Genomic DNA, 19230 nt, shown 5'->3' on the forward strand with positions numbered 1-19230 from the left:
CATCTGGGATTTTCTACAAGGAAGGAGCTCCTGTTGGGGAATTTTTTCCCAAGCTGAGCCCATATCAAACCTAAAAGGTAATTTGTTGTTTATTGAGTCATTATTTCTCTAATAAATGCCTCAAGTTGTCAAAAAGCCCAGAATTTGAGAGCTGGCACTGAACATTTCACAACACTTTCTCAGCAGCAGAGGTTCTACAAGCGTTGGTTTCAACGCGCCCTCTAGTGGTCGGGCTCGTGACCGGTTCTGCGCGTGCTCAGTGGTCAGAGGAGGACTTTCCGCGTCGCTCCTGGTGGTGTGCGCGCTCGAAGGAGAAGGCTCAAAGATCGGTGCCAAAAACAGCAGGAAGACATGAGCGGTAAGTCAGCATTTAAGGTGTCTTTAGGTTGATTCTGCTTGATGTTTCTGAGAAGTGAGGAGACTTCTGTCGCTTTGGAGACAACTTAAACCTGAGTCGGACAGGCATATGAAAAACGCTGTTCATGAATTTTAATTCTTAAATACTTCATATCTGTATATTACTGTTATGGTTGTAGAGCTAAAGCTACTATTAACTTCTGTTTGTCATTTCTAAAATGATCAGCACATTTTTTAACTTAAATATAATGAATCATAATAGATACTATTCATTTATGTTAATGAAAATTATGTATGTGAAAAAAAGTTTTAGAATGATTTAAAATGTAATTTTACTCTATTATTTTCAAAGTTAAGTCTTCAAATGAATTGCTGAAGTGTTGGTTTCCTCATGTCAGTGTCTGTTGGGATTTCAGCTGCAGATCGGTAATCCAGAACAAAGTTTATTCTTGTTTTCCTGGATTCCGTGGAAGTGTAGTGGTCCCAAATAAAAATTCTTGTTTCAAAGTAATAACAGAGATTCCTGAGTGGTCCAACAGGCCCAGTCCTGCCAGAGAAGCCACTCTCACATTATCAGTAAATCAGTGACAGCGCTCTTAAAGATGTTTTTCTCTGTGGCAGCTGTGCCTGCAGGCTGTAACAAATGCAGACTTTTCTTATATGCATTCATGTTGTTTACAGGTTGTTGCTGCTGCTTTTTAATTTCCCCTCAAAGAGTTAAAAATGTTATTAAAGGTTTTAAAAAGTCATCAATTGTATCGTTTGTCTGGGCTGTTGACATTTGTCCTCCCTGCCGTTGGAGCCTTCATGGGTGCACAGAATGTCTGTGTGTGTTTTCACGTGTGTGAAATGAATCACAGCCATGTTTTCATTTCTGCATTCTGCAACAATGGTCCACAGGGTCCCTCCCCTTATGGTTTTGTGATCCGCACAAGACCAGACATCCATGCTCTAAAAATAAATCCTCAAAGCTCTTCTCTTTTGTGTTAATTTAGGCAAATATTTGTGCTTGATCTCATCGGTTAAAGTCCAGGCGGATGTGTTGATGGGGATAAAAGTCCCAGACTGTTTTTTGGAGTTTTTCCAAAAAGCAGCTGTTGCATTTCCTCACTACAGTGCAGGTCCAATTTTGCTTTATAAAGGTTTGGTTATTTATAGACTCTCAGAGTGGAGCAACAAACAAACCTTTGTGATTCATTTTTTTTGTATGGCTTTTCATATAACGGTTCATAAACTTTTGGCTCATAAACTGTTGCAGAAATGCAGGTAAGACCAAAATAGACTGTCGTTTGGAGAGTTTTGGAAAAAGTCTGCAGGTTTACCTCACTTCACTGAAATGTGACAGGAAAAGAGATAAGCATCGAAACCTTTCATATGTAATCAACATTTCAAGCAGATCCTTGAGCAGATTTCACTGGTCTCCTGCAGGAGTCTTGGTGCAGAGGGAGGAAGATGTAGCTCAAGATGAGGGCCGCTCCTCTCCCCAGTGGTTGGAGGAGCGCTGCGAGGAGCTGTGGGATCGGGTGGAGGGCGTTCGGCACAAACTCACCCGCATCCTCAACCCCGCCAAGCTCACCCCGTTCCTGCGGCAGTGCAAGGTCATCGACGAGCAGGATGAAGACGAGGTGCTGAACTCCACGCAGTACCCGCTGCGCATCAGCAAGGCCGGTGAGAAGAGGCCTTGCTTTTTATCTGATTTAAAAAGAAAGCAAGCCCATTTAAATAACCGATTGCTTAATTGCGGAAGTTCTCAGAGTCTGGATTTCAGATTAGACTGTTGAATGCAGGAAGATTATTTTCATTTGCAAAGCCTTCCCTTCAGATTTCCTCTCAGTGCTGCAACAGAAGCTTCAGTTAGAATTATAACCAGGTGGAAATAAAGGCAGAAATACAGTTGAACTATTTGGATGTAAAATACTGTTGTAGACATTTAATAACTTGTATTTGGTATATAGGTAAATTTAATCCAGATTAGGACACCAAAATAAACTGCCATGCCTTAATGAAATAGGGAAGCAGCTCTTTTTAGAGCAGAACACACTGGTTTCCATATTGCAGGATGCAGATTCAGTTTTAACTTAAATTATCACTAAAATAGCTTTTCCTTTTGGGGTATTTCTACAGTATGTGATCAATTCTATTATAAAGAGATTAGAAGAGTGTGATGAGAGAACTACAGTCAGATACAAGAGCAGGAACCAGTTGTTGCTCCTCGATGGGGAGGGGGAAGATTAAGGATACAAGTGTCAAATAATGGTTGAATGAAGATGTGCCCCTTGACTAAAAGTGATTCATGTTTCATTTCTGGTTTGGCTCATGAGTTCGCCTCCATTATGTTGTGCAGCTCCAACAGTGAAGGGTAGATTTCTGTAGGACGTCTGACCTTTGATCTGAAAGCAGTTTCTGTTTTTAACCAGGAATGTTTTTCTGGCTGCTTTTTCCCTCTCAGGCCGCTTGCTGGACATTCTCAGAGGTCAAGGCCAGCGAGGCCTTCAGGCCTTCATGGAGTCGCTGGAGTTTTACCATCCGGACCAGTACACACAGCTGACCGGACAGAAGCCCACCCAGAGATGCTCCCTAATTTTGGGCAAGCTACGGTTTTTCATTTGAACAAGACTGACATTAAAATTTTTGTAAACTTATGTAATGTCTGGAGTCCAAACTGAGCTTCTTTGTGACCTCCACTTTGAATTGGGGATCTGCTTAAAAAAATGTTTTTTAACACTGAAAGACGTTCTCATTCACCCTCATACTGTACTTTTTGAAGCATCGTCATTTCCAGTGGGTCAAACGCTCTGTTGAAGCTGTTTTTTTAAAAGTCACAGCAGATTTATTCAATAATCAGTCAAATGTTTAAGGTTAAGTGTTGTGGTTCAAGGTCAGTTTGGGTTCGGCCAAATTAAAACCAGAAAAGGGAAAATATGTCAGATTGGAAAATATTTTTAAAGTGACTTTCTAAATAAATTTAGCTTACAAGACAAACGTTTAAATTGAACAGTTTTAGGATTTATTCATTACATGGGCTCAATACAACTTTGATGGCTGTAAGAAGTCTTAAAAAATCAGCGAGAGCACCATGAAATGTCATTTTCTAAACCTTTAAATATGTTTGGTCAGTAAGTTGGTCTGGAGTTTTGTGTTGGGATTTTATTCCATTCCTGAAATACATTATTACATTCATGACCATATTTGACATATTCTTTGCTTAATTATCTGTGTCCCTTGCAAACAGAGATTTCTTCAGTTTTTATCAATCTTTTCATGATGTTATGCACTTTTACATAAGAATTATTTGCATAGCCTTTGCTGTTTGACATGTTATAATAGGGTTTTTAAAGTAATCCCCATTGAGTCATACACTCTTACTCATTAGACAGTCTCTGCCCTTCTTTACTTTTGAGAAACTCTCAAAATCCTGTCACTGAAATGATATCAGTTAACTCAGCTGAAACCTTTTGGTCCTTTTCTATTTTTTTTGCCAGTTTGGTGCTCCATGCCACCTATTGTCAGACCTGCATCAAGCTTTAAATTTACGATAAGCTCATGGTGGATCGAGGGTTTATCTGTTTAAAATGTTGTTATTTCTTAATGAGCTGTCAGAGTCTTTTCCCTTTTATTCAAGTCAAATGTGAAAGAATGTTCCAACATCTCTGGAATTTGGGTTAAAAAAAGTTTGAAAAAGTTATTTTGAGGTTGAGCAAAGATCTAAACGACTTAGATCTTAGTTGGTTAGAGATGATCAGATTACAATGTTCTTGCATCTCACTTATCTGTTCTGTCTCTGTTTGGACATTGACATACCACTGTTCCCCATACAACAACAGCCCCACATGTTTTTCTCTGCAGACGAAGAGGGTCCAGAAGGTTTGACCCAGTTTCTGCTGCTGGAGGTGCGGAAGCTGAGGGAGCAGCTCCGAAGCAGCCGCTTGTGCGAGCGCCGCCTGTCTCAGCGATGTCGGGTGGCCGAGGAGGAGCGAAGCAGAGCAGAGCGTAAAGCTCACGGGTTGCGTCACGACAAACTGCAGCTTGAAAGGTTTGAGCCCCGTTAGTTATTTTAATTTTAGAAGAAAAAAAAAACAATGATTAAAAGCAGATAAATTGCGTCAGGAGAGGGTCTGCTCAGTATTTTCTATACCCGATGACCCAGAAAGAAGCAGTGAGAAAGCTCTTTGTTTAAAGGCTGCGACAGGACTGGGAGTCTGCCAGCAGGGAGCTGGGAAAGCTGAAGGACAGACACCTGGACCAGGCGGTGAAGTACTCCAGAGCTCTGGAGGAGCAGCACAGAGCCTCGACCCGAGAGAGGGAACTGCTCATCCAGGTGAGTCGGACAGAACAGCACAGGTAAAAGAAAAAAAAAACATCACGAGGTGTTCAATTATTGTTTTAAAGGTTTATAACAGGGCTCGAAACTGTAAAAGGCTTTAGGAAAAAAAGCACTTTGCACTGAGAGCCACCAGAAAGTGAAGCTGTTTCCTCTGAATCTGTGGACTTCTCACCTGTGTGGATGTTATCAGCCACCATTCAGATTAGTTTGTGTTGTAGCAGGAGGTCGGCCTCACTGCTGAGGTATAAACTGTTATGACTCCCGTTTGGATAAGTTAACATTTTATGCAATAATGACCTTACTAACAGCGGTTAAAACCTACTGCCCCCCCCCCCCCCCCTCAAATGAACTGATAATCATCACTGAACTGATACAAAGGTCTAGATGTGTTCAGTTTATACAGGCATCTGTTATTGCTTTGCATTTTTGTCATTCACTTTTGTTCTTTTTTTCCACAGATAGAGGATCTTAAATCCAGGCTGAAAGACTCAGAGAAACAGTCACTTGAAACTCCTGATGGAAGCAAATCATCGTATGTGATTTCTAATGGAAGTGATGGCTCTCCGCCTACTCTTCCTAAGAAGCCGCTGCAAAACTTGGAGGCTCAGAAAACAAGCCCAGCTCCCACCACTGGAGTCATTGTGTGTTTAAGAGTATTCCGCTCCAAAAATCTGAGAAGACCTTCTGAAAATGGTTCAGTTTTTTTGTTTCTAAATGGGGTTTCTCTTGACATCAGGCCTTGATGGATATCCTGCAGCAGGACCGCGTGGAAGCTGCCGAACAGAGGCAGGAGCTCTGCGATTTGATCACCAAACTGCAGGAGGAGCTGCAGGGTGCAGACGAGCTCAGGGGCAAGGCGAGGACATGGATCATATCGTCAAAATCCCTGGATTCAAATGGATTATCTACCTGATCCACCATTCTTATAAACTTCTTTTGGACTGGATTTGCAGTTGCAGTCTCAGTGTGAGCAGCTGCAGCTGAAGGTGAGGACGCTCCAGCTGGACTGGGAGACCGAGCAGAAGAGGAGCGAGTCCTACTTCAACCAAATCATGGAACTGGAGAAGGAGAGGGATCAGGTCAGTCTGAATCCAGCCTGACCTTCTAAGTGTTACAGCAGAATTGGTTCCCATGATTATCAGGTTTATTTTTATTTCAAAGTAGACCCTAAACATAGACCCAATTAGATTCTTAAAATCAGAGCTCTGAGGACCGTCAGCTGATTCTTCTCCTGCTTTACTCACTGCTCATCACCTGGCTCAGGTGTGTTCCCTTAGTCAGATACTGAATTTCGCTTTGCCTTCCTGCCGCCCCTAATCTGAAATGGTATTTTCCAAATTGTGACTAACTGAACACACCTTAACAGTACTCAGCATGGAGTTAGCAGTGAGTAAGACAGGGATGGCTGGAAAACAAACAAAGCATTGACTTCTAGGGACCGGATCGGGATCTTTCAGTATTTTTCTTTAGATTGCTCAGTATGTGAAGTAGTCACTTTTTAAAAATTTACTCAGCATGGGGATTTTTTTCCTGTAAATCCGGTGAGTTTTGCATGTCTGTGTCAACACAGGTGAGGTGGTTAAGACGTGCAGAACAGACACTAAAGCTCGGCTTGTAAAATTCAACCAGAAAGAAACTAGAAGAAAATGTAAATACAAATAAAAGCTTAGAATAAACTACACTCTTAAGAGCATGATCTCTGTTGTAGAAATATTCAATTCTACAGCCGATCAGGTTTCTTGTTGGTTAGGCATGAGATGGAAACGACGCGTGAGACTGAATCCTCATACGAGTCGATGCAATAACACTGCCACTTCTGTACCTAACTGCATCTCCTGTTTGTCGTTTTATATGTTTTATAGCCAAAAGTGGACAAAAAGTGTATTTGATTTTCTTAAATATCTTCAGTAAACTTTTTTTTCCAGAAGAAATTCCACAACACCACTTGTGCTCTTCTTTGTGTAATCCCTCTAATCTCTGCTGTGGATCTTTGCAGCGTTTTCTGAGACATCTGGAGAATTCCAAAGGCTGCTAACACTTGCTTTTTTTATCGTTCATTGATTCAAATTATTTTTGAGATAACCCTAGATTTATTTTTTTTTACCCTAGATTTAAATATTTTGTTAATCCTTTTTCTATTTTTTCATCATGAAAGAAAGGGCCTAACTTTGTTTTCATGAGCTTTTGTCAACTTGTCATATATTTTTGTAGAAATGCACAAATGCATCTGTCTTTCATTTTGATCAGGCTCTGCGGAGCCGCGACAGCCTACAGCTGGAGTACACCGACTGTCTGCTGGACAAGAACCACCTTCGGAAACGCATCGCCGAGCTGCAGGCCAGCCTGGAGCAGCAGCAGAGGGAGCTGGAACGAGAGCGGGAGCGGTGGCGGGAGCAGATGGAGCAGAGCGCTAGCCTTCACTGCGTGAGTCAAACAAGACTCGGTGGGCAGGAGTGTGGGGTCGTGTTATCGCTGCAGAAACGTTGACACACCTTATCTGCCGCGTTCCTCCTCCCCAGTCCCATTTGTCTCTGTGCAGTGAGGAGCAGTGCTTTGGCCTCTGCTGCACGCCTGACCTGGATCTGAGCCCCAACCAATCAATACCAAAAAAGGTCAGAGCTGCCCCCCGTTCCACACACTCACGTATCACAGTAAAAGATAAAAGAGCTGCACATCTGCCACAACTTTAGTAACAACTTGAACAAACAAAACCACAATAACTGTCTTTTGTAATGCAAGCAAAGCCACTTCTAAAAGACAAACTTCCTCAACTTCAATAACATTTTGTGTTGAGCAATACATTCTTGTGCAAGTTTTTTCTCAAGCAAGCGTGTCTGTACTTGTAAAATATTTCAGTAGGTCAAACTTAAACTCAGCTTTTTCTGTCACAGGTGCGATCAAAAGACCAAACACATGAAACTTCCTGGGGTAAGTCTCCAGTTTCCACTTAATATGATAACATTATTGATTCTTTTTCTTTAGAAGGCACTTAAACAGAAAACCGGCCAATGTACAGATTTAAAATAAATCAATAAACGAATGAAAACACATGATAAATGCATTTGTTGATTAAATGGACGAAACAGTGAACGTTAAGCAAAAGAAGCTCGTTTAAACAGGTGGTTGATTTTATGTTAATTTAAAAGAAGAATATGCTGACTGAGAGGTTTTTGAATTGAAATGAAAAGGATAAAGGTCTGTCCAGGATGAGCTCTTAAGTTTGCATCGAATCGACTTTTCAACAACCAGAGCAATTAGTGTTTTGTCCCTGTTTAGTTATAGGAAACTGGAGGTGAACCAGGATTCAATTTAGAAAGACAAGTGATAAAAGGGAGGGAATGTAAAATAGAGATTTACTGGATAAATAAACTAGGTCTCATCAAGATGGCATTGAAAACATATTATATTTATGCAGGAAATTTCAACTACCCCTGGCTGCAGTGTCCAGACAGAGGCGTAGCTCAGCGTGGGCGGGGTTAATTACGTTGTACTCCGACCACTGTGTGTGATTCTTCTTCGTCACCGCAATTGCCGTATTTTTCTTCTCATTCTACAAGTTTCCACATGTAACATTGCCACCAACCGGATTCGGTGGAGCATCCTGAGATGATTAAATTAAGGCTTGCCATGTACATTTTTTTTAATTCAGGAAAAGATTAGGTTTTTTGATTTTAGAATTTGTACACTCCTGCTTTAGGAGTTTTTTTCTTTAAACCCAGCCCTTTTTATTTATTACTACAGGAACAAGAAAGGCAGACTGAACAAACACTGCGATGTGTTTGTCGCGAACAAAGCGGCTCTAATCTCAGATAAATATATAATATTTTGCTACAATGCACTTCGCTTCCAGCTCTTTTGAAAAGGATAAGAAGTGCAGAGCTTGATCTTTTGTTTCCCTGTTTGAAAGTTAAACTAAGCTTTCTGATGCTTTACAGGTTCCTGTTCGAACTCAGAGGAGAATCTGCTGCTATTGGTGAGCATCAGAGCTTCTGTTTTAAACTGAATTTCAGGCTGACTCCTCACTTTTATTCCACGTGTGCCATCAGACACGAGACGATGAAAAGGAAATAAACCGGTTGTCGACATTCGCATTTCCTCCATGTGTGAACTCCATTAACCGAAGGGTTAACACAGAGTAAGTTTATCCTTCTGAAGCTCTTTTCTTTCTTTCTTTTTTTTCTCAAAACAAACTTTTTTTTGTTCTTCTGCTCAAAGGTTCGACTTAGACTCCTGGGGCAGTGATGAGAATGAGAACATTGGAAGTATGTTTGACATAGCAGCTCTAATTTTTGTATCATTTATTATTTGGATAGAGAACATTAGAAGTGTGTGTAGTGTTTTCAGGTGAGCAGATTGAGCCTTCTCTTTCTGATTCCTGGACCTCCCTACATTCTCACCTCTTCCCCCCGGACCTCGTCAACCTGCCCAGCATTTCCAAACATCAGCCCATTCCCAACGTTTCTAGGTAAGCTGCTTAAGTGTTTACCATTATGAAATGAACTACTTACCTGCTTTTTGTGCCTAAATACCATGGAAACTTCCCTGCTTTCATTCATTCCTGCCTTTTCTGATGGTCTTCAAGCCCCACTACTACATCCCTGGAGCTCGCAAAAGCCAGTCTAGCTGAGGACATTGTGATCGTCGGCGGAAACCGAACGGGGATCTTTGTCAGCCAGGTCAAATCCGGCTCTGCTGCAGAACAGTGTGGCCTGAAGGAGGGCAGTGAGCTGCTGGAGGTGTGTGTCTGTACAGGTTTTGCGTAAACACTTTGTGGCTGAAAAGTGCAGAAAATGGGCTTTGATAAAAGTGGCAGATTGCGATTAGATGAAAGTTTTCTGCATGTTCTAACATGGAAAAAGATCACAGAAGAGATGATTGTGAGATGGTAACCTAACATGCGGGCTTGTCTGGATGCTGTTTAGCTGGAGCGAGTTCTGTTTGGTGGTGGAAGTGTGCAGCTGAGTCAGTGCACCGCAGAGGTGGCCCACTTTTCCCTGCAGTGGTGGAACGAGCCGTCAGCGCTCAAATATCAGAGCAACCCAGATGGTGAGTCTGCAGTTTTAAATTAAAAAAATAATTTTACACCCACAAAACAGTGGAAGCCCTAAATTTTCTAATAAGGTTTTCTTTTTTGGATTTGTTATCTTTTAAACAGGTAAAAAAAACACTTTTTTAAAGGCTTAAACATGGGGAAATAAAACCTTAGATATACAGTTAAATTAAGTTGATTTTTAAAGCACCAAAGTAATATTTATCCCAAATATCATTAAAATCCATCACTATTGTGTTGTGTCATTGGCTTTTAAAATTGATAAGATAATCAGAATCAGAAGTACTTTATTGATCCCACACGTGGGAAATTTGACTGACAGCAGAGGGAAAAAAAGACTTAGAATGAAAATAAAAAAAAAAAAGCAAGAACAAAGAAAAAATGTAGCATAAATGCAAACATCAAGGTATTATAATTTAAAAAAGCTATTTACAGAATAGTGCAGGTAAAAAGATGTGCAAAAGAAATGTGCAAAATAGAAAAAAAATTAAAAAAAATAAATAGATGATAAAAATGTGCAAAGGTTATCTTTTGCATTGGGTGTTGTTGTACAGGGTTATTGCATTGGGTATGAATGATTTTTGGTACCGGGCAGTTTTGGAGCGGAGCTGTCTGAGCCTCCTAGAGAAGGAGCTCCGCTGTTTGTCCAGAACAGGGTGGAGAGGATGCTCTGGGTTGTCCATGATTGAAAGGAGTCTGTTCAGTGACCTCCTCTCCATCACCGTTTCAAATGTGTCCTGTTTGCAGCCAATGACAGAACGCGCCTTCCTGATCAGCTTGTTCAGTCTGTTGGTGTCACTGACTGCAATACTGCTTCCCCAGCAGACCACAGAGGAGAATAACGTGCTGATAAAGGCTGATATAAGTGCAACCCTCACTAATGTTGGCTGCACATAAATACCTGGACCCAAGACGCACATTGCTGCATTGCCCGCATGTATTTGAAGTGCATCCAAGGCTAAATTTTGTTGTTGGCTGCATGTATTTTTCTGGGTAATTTTAAAAACAGGAATGATTAACAAGTGGCACAGCGAATATTTGAAGTCCAACTATATTAATGCACATATTTTCAGCATTCAAAATAAGTATGACCAGGAAAAAAGTTCAGCGCTGGCCACACATATTTTAGAAATTACATCCGAATAGTCACTTTGACAGATTTGATATTGATGGATTTTTGTTTCCTGTTTGACTTTAATCCTGGAGATGGATGGATGGATAGATGAATGGATGGATAGATGAATGGATGGATGGATGGATGGATGGATGGATGGATGGATGGATGGATGGATGGATGGATGGATGGATGGATGGATGGATGGATGGATGGATGGATGGATGGATGGATGGATGGATGGATGGATGGATGGATGGATGGCAACATATGAATAATCTTTTTGCTCTGAAAGTTGATCTGAGACTTGGTTGAGTTCTCCGTGTTATAATAATATTGTATGAAAGAAAAGAAAAGCTGGAATTTCTCTTTCATTGAATTTTAACAAATCAGAATCAACAACTTTCCCTCATCAGCTGCAAATAAACAAAAAAAAGAACCTACAAATTTTTTTATTTTTAAACTAAATTTCTTGTAGTAGCATTTTAATGTGAAAATTTGGTTTTTCAGGAACCAGAAGCTAAAAATGATCAAAGGCAAACTTCTGCTTCGTTCAGACCGGTCCGTGAAAACATTGTCTTACATTAAACCGGTCTGTGACCTGAAAAAGGTTGGAGACCACTGAACTAGAGTACGTCAGCATCACTCGTACGTCTGAGTGTGTGTAACTTACATTACAAATACTTCACGATACATTCACCACAGCCATGACTGTCAGGGTTTTGACTATTTCTTTATTAACGAGAAACACCACACAGGAAATGAGAATTTCTGTTTGACTTCTGCAGAAGGAGAAGTCCATCTGTCACAGCTCAAACTGCAACAGAGGAGTTCCGGCTTCCCAGTGTATGGAGTCTGTTTTTATTGCTAACAGGGGTTGATTACATGAAAGTGCGTCGTTCAATCAGGCAGAACAGGAACATCATATCATCATATAATCAGCACTTTGCACGTCAGTGTTTTCTCCCTGAAAGACATAACTGAGACTCAACTGCACGTGTGAGCAAATGATGACTACATCAACTCTATTATCCCCTCCTGTTTATCATGTCACCACTTGCTTTTGACATTTTCAGTGAAAGATTCATATGATGCCTTTGAAGTAGGAGTATTCACATGGGGGGAGTCCTCTTCAGCTGGGAACGGATGAATGGTGGACTTTGTTATCATGGACTTGACACAAGGCAGAACACATAGTAAAAAGACAAAACAGGCACAAAAAATGAGTAATGGTGTCACTAATGTCAGCAGAATATGCCACCATCGACCAGATGTAAGCAATGACCAGAGGTTGAAGACATTTCACGTAGGCTTGCAGCTCTGTTAAGTCGTGCAGTGCGGTAGCAATGTCCTGTCAGTCACTGGTGCCAATGTTGCGTTCCATTTACGTTGCGTTTCATGACGTCCTTTAAGGTCGTTGTACAAGCCTCAAGGGAGCTACAAGTCACACCTGTGGGCCTATTTGCCCAGACAACCCAGAAATCAGCAGCACCTAGATGGGTCAACCCTTCGTACTAATGGATGTGACTAAGGCATTAAACAGAGTGGCATCTTTTTTTAATACTGTAACTATAAAGCCAGAAAGAGCCCTACAGGTTATCTGGCTTGCTTCATTCATAGATGAGTGGAGAGTCTTGCAGAAAAAGGAATTCAAATATTTTATTAACTCGGTTTTAGAATGCAACTGCTAGTGAATAGATGTGTCACATGCGGTCTCTGGTTTTTTTTTAAAAAACATTCCCATTCTTTTTATAAAGTCCTGTTCCTTTGTGTCTCGGAGGTTAAACCTTTCCTGTCCCGTCTCTAGGATATTCCAGACTTTGCTCGGAGCTGTCATCGCCCTCCTTCACGGGTGCGGATTCTTTCTACGTGCGCGTCAACCTCAACATTGAGCCACACGGAGATCCGCCCTCGCTAAGCATCGCCTGCGATGACATCGTGCACGTCACAGACTCAAAGTACAACGAGAAGTACCACTGGCGCTGTTCTGTGGTGGACCGGGTCAGCGCCAAACCTCTGCAGGCAGGAACCATGCCAAACTATAACAGGTATTTTCATTTGACTTAAATACGGGTTTTTAGCTATTCTAGTGGGATAAATGCTGTAATATCTGTTCATAAATTGCTCAAAACAAACAAATGTGAATTCTTTTCTCTGTCAGGGCGCAGCAGTTATTACTCGTACAATTACGAAAAATGTCTGTGGAGCAAAAAGACATGAAGAAGAAGATGGTAAGGCTGCCCAGACTTAAACCACATAGGCAAATGCTGCCTTAACTGCTTTTTTTACATCTTCCACAATATGTTACAGTTCTTAAAGAAACCTTTAGGACGAGTACGCTTGGTGAAAGCAGTGGATCCAAATTTCCGTGGGACTAGTTCCTCTCAGCAGATCGTTTACACTCTGAGCAGACGTGAGTTTTCAGCAGCAGCTGAGTCCACTGTTGTTTTTATGTCAGCGTCCACTTTTCATGGAGGTTTTCTCTTCCCAGGTCATGAGGAGCATTTGATCCCATACAGTTTGGTGCGTCCAATAAAGGTTGAGACCAAGAGGCCCGTCATCTTTGCCCCCTCGCTACTTTCCCGTGGTTTGATTGAGAGGCTTTTGCAGCCGGCAGAGTCGGGTTTGAGGTTCAGCGCTTGTCAACCAGGTGAGCAAACACTCACACCTCTGTTAGATGCTTAGAAAAATAATGGTTTTCAGTGGTATATTTGGTTGATTTTCTGCTTTTAGAACCCATTCAGGCTTCAGACAGACAAAACAAGATGGTATTTGTGTTGGATTCCTCCAATCCAGAGCAAGCTCAGGGCATACGGCTGCAGTCCATACTTGATGTCGTCAGCCAGGTAAGAGCAGCAAAGGTTTGTGTTTAGAAATGAAATAGAATGATGGTGAATGTAAACCCTTTTTCCTCAGGAGAGGCACTGTCTGCTAGAGCTGGGACTGTCCAGCATTGAGAGTCTGCTGAGACAGGACATATATCCCATCGTCATCTACATTCGCCCCAAAAACAAAAAGCACAAGAAGCTCAGGTAGGTGCAAACTCTGTTGTTTTGCAGCACAACTGCTGAAGTTATCTCACAAGTTTTTTTCCTGGTCTTCAAAAATGTCAATCTGCTTTCAAACAGGAAGTTCTTTACCCGCTGTGGGGAGGACAGCTTCATGGAGGATCTGTGTCAGGCTGAAGAGCTGCAGCTGGAGACTTTGCCACTGCTTTACCATACGGTAGAGCCAAACTCCTGGAGCTGCACTGAGGAGCTGCTGGAAACCTTACGCAATGCCATCCAGAGCCAGCAGAGGGCAGTAGCATGGGTTGAACTTGATAAACTGCAATAAATCATGGATGAACAGGATCATAGTTATTGATCTAATCCAACAGCTACTGGGCATTCATGGGTACTTTCTATTCTTGGCTTTCTCTCATGCATGAATTTTTTGGTTCTCATTTTTGTGTGTTTTTATCAACAATCTTTTTTATTTACACTATGAAAAATGTGATAAGGTTGAAATGTACAGAGCTGGTTTTCTACAACAGCAGATGTCAAGAAAGACCAACCTGTTTAAAACTGTGTTACTTTTTCTACTCAAAGACTTAAACATAAATCATGTCATTTGAGATTAAGCTTCTATCGGAGTTTGAGAAAGTGCTGTAAATACAGGACATTATCACTGTCAAAAAACTAGATAAACTTATTTTTAGTTTTCTAAATAATCTTTAAAAAAAAAGACGATATGTTTTTTATTTATCAGGATTTTCTTTTGTATAAATGATTTCTGGCAAAAGATGAATCTCTTTGGTTTAATGCTCATTATAGTGCAACAAGGTTTTATGGCTCAAAAACTTTTTTTTAATAAAGTCAGATCAAAAAATATAACGAAACAATCATTTTTTAATGCATTTTATAATCAATTGCTTTATGTTGTTATTTTTGCTTTAAATGGACTTGTATTTCCAAAGAATTTCCGTCATCTGGAGTTCTCAACGTCCTCTAGAAAAAAATGTCACAAAGCTCAACGATCCCTGTGCAGGAGGGAAGCAGAACAGCCACTGCTGATAGCAGAGGTCCCCAAATCCAGGCCTCGAGGGTTGGTGTCCTACATGTTTTCCAACCAACCTGCCATTGAAGCTCCTTATTGGCTAAACACACCTGATCGAGGTAATCAGCAGAAAATAAGGCAGATTTTCTGGAAAATCAGCAGGACACCGGCCCTTGAGACCTGGATTTGGGGACCCCCGGCCAATAGCAATTTCAGGTTATGACCTTCAAACCATGTTTTAATGTAAATAAAAACACTAAATGAAGGCACTGATTTCAAAAAACACGAATGGGTCATGAGGTCTTTTCAGCAGAGGCGTCTGGAGTTTTGAAGTTGAGCCATTGCCTCTCATTCTGAATGAAAGCATCGGTTGTCTGGTGATAGAGAATAAGAAACAGCTGCTTTCCCTTCAGTGTGTTACTGTCAGGACATGAAAGCTGTAAAAAAAAACTTTGGAGCTAATTTACTAAAACGCCTTTAAAGAGCATAACATTCTGTATGCAGGCTGCTTCATTAAGATTTAAGGGTGATAAACTGAGAATCTTTGTTCAGATAACAGCAAAAAGCAGAGTTCAAATGATGGTTTACGTTTTCACTTTGGTTTCAACAAGCAGAGAAGGAAACCTGCATGATTCAATTCAACCATAGGAAGAGATGTTGGTGGAATCACAAAATATGTATATATATATACATTCGGAAAAACAAGAACACCAGATATGGTAAAGAGTAGCATTGAAAGATTATATTTTAGGCACTCAAAATGTGATTTTTCATTGCCAAATGTGATGTAATGTTTGTCTTTCAGTGCTAGGAGGCACAGAGTATGTTACATCCAGTTATTGTTAGTGATAGTAACTGTCAAGTGAGCCATTTGCTAAAGAAAGCTGTTGAATTTCTTTTCTTGTAAATAAAAAAGCCAAGAGACTAAAGAGACTATCAGACTATCCGTGTCAAAATAAAGGTTTGTAAATATATTTGCGGGAGTATTATGTAACTTAATCAAACATTCCTAGAAAATTTTAATTTTTTTTATCCACCAGTGTTTCAGTCTGAGTGAAACACATTTGTTGATGTTCTGGATCTGACCGGGACTTCATGTTTGCACTTGCAAATAGTGAAAAAATAAGAGAGCCCTGGTCATGTGAAGATATGATCCTGTAGAAGGTTGCTGTCATTACCAAAACAGTACGCTACCAGCTTCATAACATTAATATCTTTGGTTAAATTCAGAGCTTAAAACTCTCTGAAATGCAGCATGTGTGAGTCTTGTTCCCTGTTACAACAGCAGCAAGAAGTATTGAAAATTCTGCCAACCCAACAAAATATAACTTTTCCCTAATTCAGTAAATTTAGCGAAAGAAAAAGAAATTAAAAACATAATCAGACAATGGGAAATCCACTGTTCAAACTTTTCTTCTGACATCGTATTTACAAAGAATGTCTGCTTTCTTAATGACCCAGTCCAATGAAAATGGTGTTTTGAACACGTTCTGGCATTTTTCTGATGTTGAAGGACTGTTTAAATTTGCATTTCTGAGTATTTCTTTATTCAAGTTCTGTTAAATCAGAAGCAGACATATAAATGCTGTTGGAAAAGGCCTGAAGCAGTGATGTCAGAGCCACATCAGCAGGTCACAAGCTTCCTGGTTTGTTCCATTCCGATGCAGACTAATGTACTTGTACGTCTTTGTTTTTCCTCATCCCAGACAGCATCTGGCTCAGAAATGTACGGCTTGATAGGTCCAATAATGTGAGATTGGGGTTTTGGGGGGTTGTAAACCAAAGGGAAAGAGTGTAAACAAATGGATAATGGGTAATGAGGGCAGGCTTACTCCGCATCAACAGTCCCGCCCATTCTGCTGCTGCTCTGCAGAATTTAGACAGGTTTTTTGATTTTGGCTAAAACGACATAATCATAATTAAAAGACCACTGGAATCGCTTTTACGATAGATGATCAGAGTTAGACTTCAACTGGTGTTGAGTCTAAATATCTCCACAATGCAGCACTTTGACCCACACTTAACAACCTTATATGTTGCAGTCTTGCACTTAAACTGTTGCTATATGCTCTGCATGGTGTGAAGCTATGTGCTGTTGAAAACCTTCAGTCTGGTACACATTCTTATAAATGCAACTCCCCTGTTGACTCCTGGTTCTCCTCTGCCTCATTTAGCTTCAATGATGTTCATTTGACGCAGCAGACATGAATTCACCACAGCCTGATAAGTTTACAGAAGATCTAATAAACAACGTTAGACCGCCATTTCAAACACCACTGTTGCACTGTTAACACATTTGTTGATTATTGTTCCCACTTTTTTTTGTAATAAAATAAAATAAAATTGCACATTATGTCATTGTACAGAGATTCACAAGCAGTTATGCATTAAGTAAACAATTGCAAATATCAAATACACATACCGGTATCTAAAAATAAGAATACCTTATTTTCCGGACTATAAGTTGCCCTTTTTTTCATAGTTTGGCAAGGAGTGCGACTTATACTCCACAGCGACTTATATTAGAAATAAATTGAAATAAATAAATTTTTAACCCTCCTGTTATATTAATTTGTGAGGAACAGAGATGATGTTCCTGGGTCAATTTGATGTATGAGGTATGTTAAGTGTTAAGAGTATGTTAAGTGACTCAGAGAATCAGCAAACCTTTTTTTACAGTAAGATCTTGAAGGCTAAAAACATAATATTCTATTTTCCAATGATTTCATGGATTCAGAAATGCAATAAAAATGACAACTGTTTCTACAAATACATAATGAAAACAGAGTATTAGTTGGACAATGATGCTTCATGAAAGGAATAAATAAATAAGTATGAGAAAGAATTATTGTGGAATTATGAGATAAACATTCTGCTATGATTGTGTCATATGAGTTTGTACAAGTTATTAGTTCTTGGTCTCAGATTTTGTCAAATAAATTTCCCGTCAAAATGCGACTTATAGTCCAGTGCGACTTATCTGTGTTTTTTCTACTTTATAATGCATTTTTGGGCTGGTGCGACTTATACTCCGCAGCAACTTCTAGTCCGGAAAATACAGTAGTAAGTGGGTTTTACGACAAAACATTGAATCTTTCACATACAGACAAGGTTTTGATTACTTTTTGCTTCTCCGAATTACAAATACTATTAATACACAAATTGAGCTTAGAAAAGAATACAATGAAACCATGTTTTCGACCAGAGAATTTACATTTGTGGATATGAAATTTGGCCAAAATGAGCAAGAGATTTAAAAGCAAACCAGAGTCCTTTTGTATATTATCTGATATAAGACCCAACAAAACATATTTCCAGAGTAAAACAAAACAAGCATCAATTTTGTCATGAATGAAATCACAAATCTTCTGCCAAAACAATCTTGCTTGAGGAAAATACCAGAAAAAAATTGATGACTGTTTCTGGGGAATTGCAGCAAAAACTACAAAGTGTGTTCATGTTTGATCTAAATCTATTTTGAATAAAAAAATTGAGCTGGGTAAATTCTGTGGATAATCCTAAAATAAACTTCTTTTTATTTATTGGTTATCAAGAATTTATTAGGGGTTTTCCAAACCTCCTTCTATGCAACGTCTTTTACAAACAATAAGACATGCTCCAAGGTAGTGAAACAATGTTGAAATGATTTTCTTATGGATTTATTGTTTTTCCTGGGATAATTGTACAGACATATTTTTCACACAGGAGTATTAATGGGAGAGAGCAAAAAAGGCTCCTCAACATGAACTGTCTGTGGAAATTAAAAAAGCATACACACGCCACAGGGAATAGTTCCAAACACTTTAGCATATTCTAAAGGGGGAACAACAGGGAGGTTACATTTTGAAAGGACACAAAAAGTATCTTATTTTAAAAGCCAATATTATATGAAAAGGGACTTGTGTCTATATAAAATGTATCTGTTATTCCAGATTTATGTGAAAAGTTGTGTTTAAACACAAGGGACCATGACAAGAAAGGCTTGGTGGTAAAATGCAGATAATTTAAATGGGATTTTACATACATCATAATTATACACGAGAAAGAAATCAACAGCACAAATCTTATATAAAATATGAAGAGGTATATTATTCCAAATGGAGCTGGGGTATCTGAGAAGTTGCTCCAACCAATTCATTTTAAATGTGTTATTCATTGTTCCCATTTTGGCGGGTAATTTGGAACCTTCATGACTTCACAAACGCTGATTAGACAATCAGAGTGCTCTCTGAGTTTAATGGTTTAACTATGTGTTTGCATTGCTATGGCTCCCTCTCGTGGAGGGTCTCGGTATTGCAGTTCCCCTCCTCCCCTCTCTGATCAACAAGCAGCACGGTGATATAATAT

At 39.8% G+C, this 19230-nt stretch overlaps 1 protein-coding gene across 2 annotated transcripts; it reads left to right on the forward strand.

Annotated features, from left to right (window-relative positions):
• Positions 1–251: 251 nt before the first annotated feature.
• LOC101171085 (caspase recruitment domain-containing protein 10) lies at positions 252–15857 on the forward strand. Of its 2 annotated transcripts, none has more exons than XM_011478502.3 (24): positions 252–358; positions 1786–2025; positions 2807–2944; positions 4204–4390; positions 4537–4675; positions 5140–5322; positions 5418–5537; positions 5635–5760; positions 6929–7105; positions 7201–7293; positions 7573–7609; positions 8617–8654; positions 8728–8816; positions 8897–8943; positions 9017–9146; positions 9264–9417; positions 9604–9727; positions 12653–12893; positions 13007–13076; positions 13156–13258; positions 13337–13495; positions 13579–13691; positions 13762–13877; positions 13974–15857. In XM_011478502.3, the coding sequence occupies exons 1-24, from the start codon at positions 352–354 to the stop codon at positions 14179–14181; spliced, it is 3039 nt and encodes a 1012-aa protein (XP_011476804.1). In that variant the 5' UTR covers positions 252–351; the 3' UTR covers positions 14182–15857. The 2 variants fall into 2 exon arrangements, with proteins under 2 accessions (XP_011476804.1, XP_011476805.1); XM_011478503.3 differs by having other exon boundaries at positions 9026–9146.
• The last annotated feature ends 3373 nt before the right edge of the window (positions 15858–19230 follow it).

This window comes from Oryzias latipes, chromosome 8 (genome assembly GCF_002234675.1).
Source record: "Oryzias latipes chromosome 8, ASM223467v1".
NCBI lineage: Eukaryota > Metazoa > Chordata > Actinopteri > Beloniformes > Adrianichthyidae > Oryzias > Oryzias latipes.